The sequence below is a fragment of the Sebastes umbrosus genome, chromosome 17 (assembly GCF_015220745.1).
Source record: "Sebastes umbrosus isolate fSebUmb1 chromosome 17, fSebUmb1.pri, whole genome shotgun sequence".
In the NCBI taxonomy this organism is placed as follows: domain Eukaryota; kingdom Metazoa; phylum Chordata; class Actinopteri; order Perciformes; family Sebastidae; genus Sebastes; species Sebastes umbrosus.
In genome coordinates, this window is record NC_051285.1 from 16,800,554 (window position 1) to 16,810,258 (window position 9,705).

Consider the following 9,705-nt stretch of genomic DNA (forward strand, 5'->3'; position numbering starts at 1 on the left):
TTGTGCTGTAGGTAACATTACTTGAAAAATAACAATACAATAAGTCATTTTGGCTGTAAAATTAACATTACTTGCTGACCCAGAACACATAGCCTAAATAATTTAGATCTTAATGGTTGCTGATCAGTGGTTCTCAACCTTTTTTCGTTAGTTGTTAGATAAGAGTAAGACCAGAATTATATAGTTGTCAACTAGAATTAAGGAGATGAAACCTATGATCACAATAGTCACTGCTATGATTCTTACTCACATCAGGCTCACTTCTATAGTGAATTAAATTGTGAAAAAAAACTATTTCCCATTTGGGGACCCCCTGAAACTCCCTCAAGGACCCCAGGGGGTTGATCCATGCATTTCTGATCTGTGTTTAAATGTTGCTACAGAGTGTGTAGTGGGTGTATGAGGGAGTTAGTAAACTTTAGCTAACAGACTTCAGCTTGGTCCATGGGTTTTTGTCACGCACCTCCAGGGGTGGATTGTTGTAGTAGATGTGGTTACACAGGTCCTCCAGCGGGGGTTCTGGGTTTGAAACGGCAAACTCTGCTGCTTCTTCAACATCTTTGTTGATTCCTTCATCAACCTCCTACGTCAGCCAGACACAGAGGAAACAAAAACAGCACACAGAAAGATTTAAAAAGCTGGAAAGAGAGTGTGAGCTCAAAAAACATCCACCAAAAACATCATGTGGCCTAATGAGCATCACCGTCAAGACCAGTTTGGGTGTTTTGATCAGCAATGTGTCCTGATTGGTATTAAAACTGGATTATATTTGTCCAACTTTATGGACATACTATCACCCAGGATTGATGTTGATGTAAAGGTGGCCATAAACACGTAATACAAAATAATCTTACAATACATCAGCAATTTATTATCAATTTGAATTAATGTTGTTTACTGAGTTAATGTACACAAGTATATTGTAATATCTATAGCCTATATTGCCTCCAACTGTTCTGCCTTCTGGCTTCAAACTGATCACAAATCTATTCATCTTTGTATATCTCATACAGTATCTCAGACCCTAGTGCTATTTTGTCTTTTGTATCCTCCCCAGTTTAAACCTTTGATATTTGATTTAATATTTTCTACCTGGAGCTCCTCCACGCTGGTCATGTTGCTGCTGAGCATGTGGTCCCTCAGAATGGAGATAGGATCACTCTCTCTTTGGACCTTATCCACCTCCTCCTGTGTGCGATAGCTGAGGTGGGAGATATTGGAGCAGGGATGTCAATGACATTTTTACAGCTAATATCAAAAGATAAACTTGAATTAATGATTATTTTTTCTTTAAGGATTCCCATTAGAAGCACATGGATGTGCCTCTAGTCTTCCTGGTGTCCTGAACATAAAATACAATACTGACAATATATAAAAGTACAGACAACTTAAAGGACATGTGTGTTGGATTTCGGGCGATCTATTAGCAGAAATGGAATATAATATTCATAACTATGTTTTCATTTGTGTATAATCACCTGAAACTAAGAATCATCGTGTTTTCGTTAGCTTAGAATGAACCCTTCATATCTACATTGGGCGCGGGTCCTTTTCACGGAGTCTGCCCCGTTGCTCGCCATGTTTCTAAAGTAGCCCAGAAAGACAAACTAAACAAAACCGTGGTACCGCCAGCCGCTGTCTGACTTCCGTGCTCCTACAGTAGTGTTATTATGGTAAGGGTGGCCTCTGAGCGGGGTGAACGGCGTTATGACAGTTTTGCACTCGTCGGCTCACATAACCGCAGTCTTGGTAAGGGAGGAATGAGTGGAGGGGTATTCATTTGGTTGCAATCTGCAACCACACCGCTAGATGCAGTCAAATCCTAGACACTGTCCCTTTAAAGCTGAAGTAGGCGAGATTGGAACAAATATGATTTAAAAAAGTTATTTTTTATAAAACAGTCGCTATATCATGACAGTACATGAAACAGGTAACCTGAAAAAAATCATGTGCCTCTGTGTCCTCCGGTGCTTCTAACAGCATCTGCAAGATTTCACATACTGGAGGAAAACAAGCAGTAAGAGCTGACCTGAGATCTGCTGTCCAGCTGCCGTCTATGAGAGCCGGCTGTCAATCACTCGCAAACTCCGACCAAACGGTCAAACTAGGCAGCCCTGATCAAATATGAATCAATATTATGTTACGTTAATGCCTATTTCTCGCCTTAAATGTTTCAGAATCATCTTTTAGTGTACGGTTTAGCTGTAAAATTAGAAAGTTTGTGATGCTGCCACCATTGTGAAATCTGATGAAGGAACGTCAAATTCCGGTCACATGACCGGAGCACAGCCAATAGGAAAGCTCTCTCAATGAAATTACCTGTAATTGGTCAAAGTCTCCCGTCACGGGCTAAATTTTCTAAAGCCTGAAAACAGAGCCATGATGAGGTGCAGATGTCTAGTTATCTCTCACAACACTTGAATTACAATATGCTGAAAGGATATTATGGAGTTTTTGCCCAATGATGCCAAAAATATACTGCCTACTGCCACTTTAAGTAAACCAGATACACAATTAAGATAAATTGAGGATGAAGTAGTACCAGCAGTGTAGTTAAACACAAAACAGAGAAAGAAAGACACTACACAGATATAAACTCATATTAATCCAAGCAGACTAGACATATAAACAAAAGAGGGAATTTAAGGATATTAAAATGACATGACATCATGTGCTTGCCATATTAAAATAACAAACACACTTACATACATGTAAGTTTATGTGCTTATTCCGTTATTTGGCAAGATGTTTTTTTGTATACTTTTTAAAAAGTTATCTTGTGGACGGTAGATATAATATCTTTGGGCAGAGAGTCCCAGAGTGCTATTGACCTGTATATAAAGGTACATTTACGTATATTCGTTCTTGGAGCCGGGAGGCTTATGTGACCGGAGACTGATCCTCTTGTGCTGTAACCTTGTGCTTGTCCTGTATGAGCAGCCGAGTGCCAGACGAGCCATTTTATTTTGGGCAACCTGCTACTTTTTCAGATCAGATTTTGATGCCGATGGCCAGATTACTGGGCAGTATTATAACCAAAGAATGAATAACTGATTTGATTATTGCGGGAGTGATAAAAGCAGAACACTTCCTAGTCATACTGATACCTCCTCCCATTTTTAATAATAATATTGTGTTTAGACCAGGAGAGTGAGCAAAAAATAGTTACGCCCAGAAGTTTTAATGTGCTTACTTGTTCAATATTTGTGGTGCCAACTGCCAATTTTAATTGAGGGATGTTGGCCAACATATGTCTGGATCCATAACAATGGACTTTGTCTTGGAAATGTTTAAAGCCAACTTGAGTTTCAGTATCATAGTCCCTATTTACTTACCCAGATTAATATGAGACTTAAATGTTACATATAAAAAGGCAAAATAGAATATATGATTTTTTTTATTTTATTTTAAATGTAGCACAGGTTTCATTCATGTGATTTGTGAAATGTCACTTTTGCTAACTACAATCTTGTTCACAAAAGTCCTACATATTTCAAGTTAAATTTTGTTTTTGTTAGCAGTAACAGTAGTTGTAGTGTAGTGGTTCTTTTGCATACCTGCAATATGTGCACTGGAAAAAAATAAATATACACACGCCAATTTGACTGCTTAATCAAAGATCAAACAAACCTGGAGCCTATCCAAAGAAAAACGAGTCAGTGATTTACCTGATTTGCATAGCCTGTATACACATGAGAGGTCTTCTTGTGATTGAAAATAGCGCTAACATATATATATATACATATATATATATATCCTTTATTTAACCAGGTAAATCATCATTATCATCATCTTCCTCTTGAAACTAAAACAGTATTACAAAGCACTCAGCAGCATCACTTTAAAATAAGGAATAAAATATAAAGAAGAAATATATATTAAAGAGCACATGTGGGCTTTTACCTCAGGTGAGGATCGCCCTCAAAATGTCCAAGAAAACGGTAAGTCTGAAGCTCCAATATGATGGGACCCTGAGTTAAAGTGCAAGGAAGAGAGAAATATAATAAAGATATGACAGAATATTTCAAAAGATGTGAAAATAATTAAAGAAATTATCAACAATCAGAAGCATCTACAAAAAGAAAAGCTGTTAACTCACCTTCCCAGACCGGCAGTGATCAGCTGCAAACCTGGTCGCCTCACGAACACAGAGAATGTCCATACCATCCACCTTAACACAAACAACCCACACGTTTGCACAAGTTTACACCAAAATTAATGCTTTTTAGATGTTGATTTAGAATCCCTCATAGACATACATAAGCAAAGTGTACAGGCCACATAAGGTGATAATATTTCAGGGCTGGGTGTCTATCACCTTATTTTGGAGTTCAGCTGTGTTAGTGGCCAAAACATCATTAATGATGGAGTTTGAACAACCAACAACCAACAACCATGCAGACAAACAACGGTCCTTCTACTAAGTAAGGAAAATGTCACTTTAAATAATTAAGAATGGTACCCTGAGACCAGGAATGAAGTCTCCTCTCTTGTAGAAGTCTGTGCTTGCAGAAGCTTTCTCCATTGGTGTACCTTTAGCAAACCTGTTGTTCTCACAGATGAAAATGATGGGCAACTTCCAAAGAGCTGCCATGTTAAAGGTTTCAAAAACCTGACCTTGGGGAACACAAACACAGTCAGCTTTGTTTTATCAAACTGGAAAATAACATTTCTATTTCATTTTTACACAAGACCCTCATGGATAATATCCTTTTACTTGAAATTGAAGTCAGTTTGTAGATAAGAATAAGCTTTTAGCGTCTAAGTCAGGTTTTACAGATATGCTAGAGTCAGTTCAATGTTTGAACTTGGAAACATAATGATTTCTGTCATATACCTGATTGGCTGCTCCATCACCATAGATAGAAACACTCAGTTCGCTCTTGCCCTGATACTTGCAAGCAAGAGCTAGACCAGCACCCATGGAAACCTCAGGAGAATCCAGAGATAGTCAAAGATGCATTAAATTAATTTTTAGTTGTAAATCACATGCATAAACACTATTAAAATGTACTACATGTTGCAAGATAATAGCTTAAAATGCAGTTTTATTACAGCAATTCTAAACTAGAAAGAACTTATGAAAACAGTTGTGTAATGGACTCTCGAAGGAGCTTTCTACTGTAAATTCTAAGAAAATAACTATATAATCAGGGGTTGTTTCAGCTTGGGCTTGGAGATTTCAAATGTTCAACAGAAATCTTACAAACTGCCGGCAGGACAACAAAGAACTGAGGTAACCAGCTTTAGTCAAGCAACTACAGATGTTATAATTCATTTAAACAACTACCTGTGATCCAACAACACCATTTCCTCCATAGAAGGTTTTAGTGTACATGTGCATGGAGCCTCCTCTGCCCTTTGAAATACCTGCTCTCCGGCCTGAAAAATAAACAGCAAAATTGGAGCAGTGAAAACAAGGGAAAAACTGAACTCAGAGGATACAGTGTGTTTAAAACTTACCAGCAAGCTCAGCCATAATTTCCTGAAGGGACCCACCCCTGGTGTAATTGAAACCATGAGTACGATATGCAGTGATCAGGTGGTCTGTTAAGTTAATTGCTGCTTCAATACCAACTGCACAGGCCTCCTATCAGGAGAAAACAAAAAAGATGATTCTTTGTCCCATCGGGACTGGGAAATTTAATAAAGCTATGTTGGACTACAGAGTTTGATTCAAGAGAGGAGGACTGGAAAGCCAGTGAAAAAGAAAATTCTTTAACAACAAAGTATTAAATAACACATTTGTTGTGTAGTATACTGTCCTCCGGTTCCTTAGCATTCTCATGCTGCTACCAAACTCTGATATAACTATTGACTCTACACGGCTCTCAACACGGTGATGGCTGGGCAGGTGTTATGTTGAATACTGTTTCCGCATCGATATGTGTTTACCCCTACCTAAACCTGAATCAACCCTTATCCCTAAACCTAAGCACTAATTCCATTGTACTCCACCTGGCCATTGTACAAGTGGCAGGCACCTCTGATGATCTTCTGGTTAAAGAGCTGTCGAGACTTCAGCTCTAAAAACCTGATTGTCTGCATGGTGTGGTAGTACTGCAGACCCTCCTCACGAGTCAGAACCACCTGAGTGGCCGGGGCCTCATCCAGCTTGTGGACTTCACATTTCTAAAGGAAATAATAACAACAATTTACAGTGTGTAGTGTTTAAATATTTGCTTGACAAAATTGACAAAAGGAAGGGTATTTACCAGGAAAAAGAAAAAAAAAAGTGATCAGTATCAAGTTATAAAAGTTTATTGTTGATGTTTTTCACATTATAACAAGATATTTTCACGTTATTACGACTTACAAACTTATCACGTTATAACAAGAAACTTTGTTATAACGATATACTACTTATCTTGTTTTATTACACGGCTGTGTTGAATACTCGATTCTGATTGGTCAATCACGGCTTTCTGCGCTCTGTAATTTCTTTATAACAGACGGTTGCTATGGGCGCAGTTCTGATGTCGGACTCTGGTGGACTGTTTTTGTGTAAAAATATTGATTTCTTCAGTAAGTAGCCGTGTAATAAGTGGGATAATGTGCAGCTAGCAGGTCATTGTTGTGAAAGAACACCGTTCAGAGCGATGAGAGACGATCCAGGTAAAACCTGTTTCACAGACAAAACTATAGGAACTTAGAAAGATTATCCTGGCAATTATATTATATTATTATAATTAAAATATAATTATAAATAAAAAATAATAATATAAATATTGTTTATATTTTTTACAATGTGATACTGATCAATTTTTTCCTCTTGTTGTGGCAGCAATAAGCTTCCGTAGCTTTTGGACCTAACATAAAAAAAATAATATTAAATACAATAATATTAGAAATGTATACTAGAACTCACATAAGGTGTTAGCCATCTGCAGCAGTCAATCACATATATAAAAATAGAAAATTACTCAAAAACTACCAGGTTAAGAAAGTTTCTGTTCGTCTGTTAATACGTCACATCAGAAGAATGAAAGAAAGACCTAATATATATATTACACTGAATCATCAGAAACACCTTTCAGTATAATGCAGTTCATTACAACGCCATCCCAAACTCTAGACTCCAGAATATCCCTAAACTGGAATCAACACCTGACACAGTCTCAGCATGAACGTGAACAGTGTAGGTCTATTGTCTGGTATTTTGGTATATAAATAAGCTGACTTACATTTCTCTGAGAAGTTGTCCGCAGCACGTTGGACATGATGTTCAGCATCTTGGTGCAAAGCAAATGAGGTTGATTCATCTCTTCAGTCTTCCTGGTCTGGTCGCTTCTCCACCCTAAACACACAGGTTGAAAACATGCCTGCGGTATATATACAAACAGTAAACCATTTTTAATTTGTGCATACAGGAATGTGATAGGATTATCAAGCCTAATGTGAAGTACTATCTTTATTTGTAATATATAGCTCTATCTCAAGATGGTAGATTATATAATTTTCTCAATGTAACACATTTTCTCCTGATCACATCTTTAATTGCCTCACTATCCATGGAAAAAAAATCGTGCTTTTGCTAAGACAGTTCATTTGCCCTATCATGTTGCTGCATAAACAATAAAGGTAGGATAGGATGAACTTTATTAATCCCTTAAGGGGAAACTGCCACCATAAACAAAGAAATACACAATACATCGACAAAGATGTAGACACACAATATAGAGATGACAGAGATGACCCCGTCTGGTGTCATCTATTGTGTAGATGACACCAGATGGGAACTCATTTTATAGCTTTTCGAGAACTGCAGGGCCAAAATGTCATTCATCATGTGCTTTGTAAAATGTCATCCAAATGAAGTAGGTTTGTTACAATAAAATGTGGAACACATGGTTTAGATACGCTTATCAGTCAAGATCGGTTACTTAGTTGTTTCAGTATAGAGGACCTCCAGGAGATTTAGCCTCTCTAACAAATTACTTCAGTCCAAGGGGGCTTATTGGGCTATACAAATACAATTGACTTGAGTTGACTTATCATGACTGTCCGGACTGAGCAGTGCTGCTGCAACATTGCATTGCATATAGCTGTGGCTGAAGTCACAGGAGGCCAGGCTGCAGCACGGATGACCCGCTGCAGCCTGGCCTTGTCTCTGGCGGTGGCAGCGGCGAACCAGATGGTGATGGAGGAGGTGAGGATGGACTCGACGATGGCCGAGTAGAAGTGCACCATCATGGTCTGTGGCAGGTTGAATTTCTTCAACTGCCGCAGGAAGTACATCCTCTGCTGGGCCTTACTGATGAGGGAGCTGATGTTTAGCTCCCACTTGAGGTCCTGGGCGATGGTCGTGCACAGGAAACGGAACGACTCCACCGTGTTGACTGGGGAGCCGCACAGGATGAGGGGGGGGGGAGCAGGGCTGAGTTCCTCCTGAAGTCCACTGCCATCTCAACTGTCTTCAGGGCGTTCAGCTCCATGTGGTTCTGGCTGCACCAGGATGCCAGATGGTCAACCTCCCATCTGTAGGCAGACTCATCACCCTCGGAGATGAGGCCAATGAGGGTGGTGTCGTCTGCAAACTTAAGGAGCTTCACAGATTGGTGTCTGGAGGTGCAGCCGTTGGTGTACAGGGAGAAGAGCAGTGGGGAGAGAACGCAGCCTTGGGGGGCACCGGTGCTGATGGTCTGGGTGTCGGAGACTTGCTTCCCCAGCCTTACGTGCTGACTCCTATCAGTTAGGAAGTCTGTGATCCACCTGCAGGTGGAGTCAGGCACGCTCAGCAGGGAAAGCTTGTCCTGTAGCAGAGCTGGGCTGATGGTGTTGAATGCGGAACTGAAGTCCATAAACAGGATCCTGGCATAGGAGCCAGGGGAGTCCAGGTACTGGAGAATGTAGTGGAGGGCTAAATTTACTGCGTCGTCTACAGATCTGTTGGCTCTGTAGGCGAACTGCAGTGGGTCCAGCAGGGGGTTGGTTATTGTCTTTAGGTGGTGGAGCACAAGGCGTTCAAAAGTCTTCATTATCACAGAGGTCAGAGCGACGGGTCTGTAATCCTGAAGACCTGTGATCCTTGGCTTCTTGGGGACCAGGATGATGGTGGAGGCCTTGAAGCAGGCAGGCACCCTGCAGGTTTCCAGGGAAGTGTTGAAAATCCCTGTAAACACTGGAGACAACTGGTCTGCACAGTGTTTCTCTCTCTCTCTCTCTCTATCTATCTATCCCCCCAGTCGGTCTCGGCAGATGGCCGCCCGCCCTGCGCCCGGTTCTGCTCCAGGTTTCTTCCCAGTAATCGGGGAGTTTTTTCCTGGCCACAGTGCGCTTGGTGGATACTGTTGGGTCTCTAAACTATGGTGTACGGTCATAGACCTGCTCTATATATAAAGCGTCTTGAGATAACTTCTGTTGTGATTTGACGCTATACAAAAATAAATTGAATTGAATTGAATTGTTTGAGGGTTGCAGGTGAGACAGCGTCGGGGCCGGCTGCTTTGCGGGGGTTTTGTCCTTTGAAGAGCCTGTTGACTTCCCCCTCTTGGATGGACAGAGGTGTGAAGCGGGGGGGAGAGGAGATGCAGTCAGGACTGGCACTTCGTCTGTCGAATCTGCAGTAGAACTCATTCAGCTCATTTGCCAGTCGGAGGTCATTCGTGGAGTGGGACGGTTTGGGCTTATAGTTTGTGATCTGCCTCAGCCCTTTCCAGACTGAGGCAAAATCATTGGCTGAGAATTGCTCTTCCAGTTTCTCTG

General features: G+C 40.5%; 1 protein-coding gene across 1 annotated transcript; it reads right to left on the reverse strand.

Annotated features, from left to right (window-relative positions):
- Positions 1 to 418: 418 nt before the first annotated feature.
- On the reverse strand, positions 419 to 6,063 carry LOC119475821 (pyruvate dehydrogenase E1 component subunit alpha, somatic form, mitochondrial-like). Its single transcript, XM_037748878.1, has 9 exons — positions 5,959 to 6,063; positions 5,464 to 5,590; positions 5,291 to 5,382; position 4,695; positions 4,463 to 4,617; positions 4,100 to 4,171; positions 3,904 to 3,971; positions 1,093 to 1,201; positions 419 to 583 (listed from the first exon to the last, which is right to left on the reverse strand). The coding sequence occupies exons 1-9, from the start codon at positions 6,046 to 6,048 to the stop codon at positions 419 to 421; spliced, it is 879 nt and encodes a 292-aa protein (XP_037604806.1). The 5' UTR covers positions 6,049 to 6,063.
- Positions 6,064 to 9,705: the final 3,642 nt, after the last annotated feature.

Excerpts from the sequence above, each read along its gene's own strand:
- LOC119475821 (XM_037748878.1), bottom strand. The coding sequence starts at position 6,048 with ATGCAGACAATCAGGTTTTTAGAGCTGAAGTCTCGACAGCTCTTTAAC. Across the intron at positions 5,591-5,958 it reads GCCACTTGTACAATGGCCAG|GAGGCCTGTGCAGTTGGTAT; the intron begins GTGGAGTACAAT and ends TTCTCCTGATAG. Across the intron at positions 5,383-5,463 it reads AATTATGGCTGAGCTTGCTG|GCCGGAGAGCAGGTATTTCA; the intron begins GTAAGTTTTAAA and ends TTTATTTTTCAG.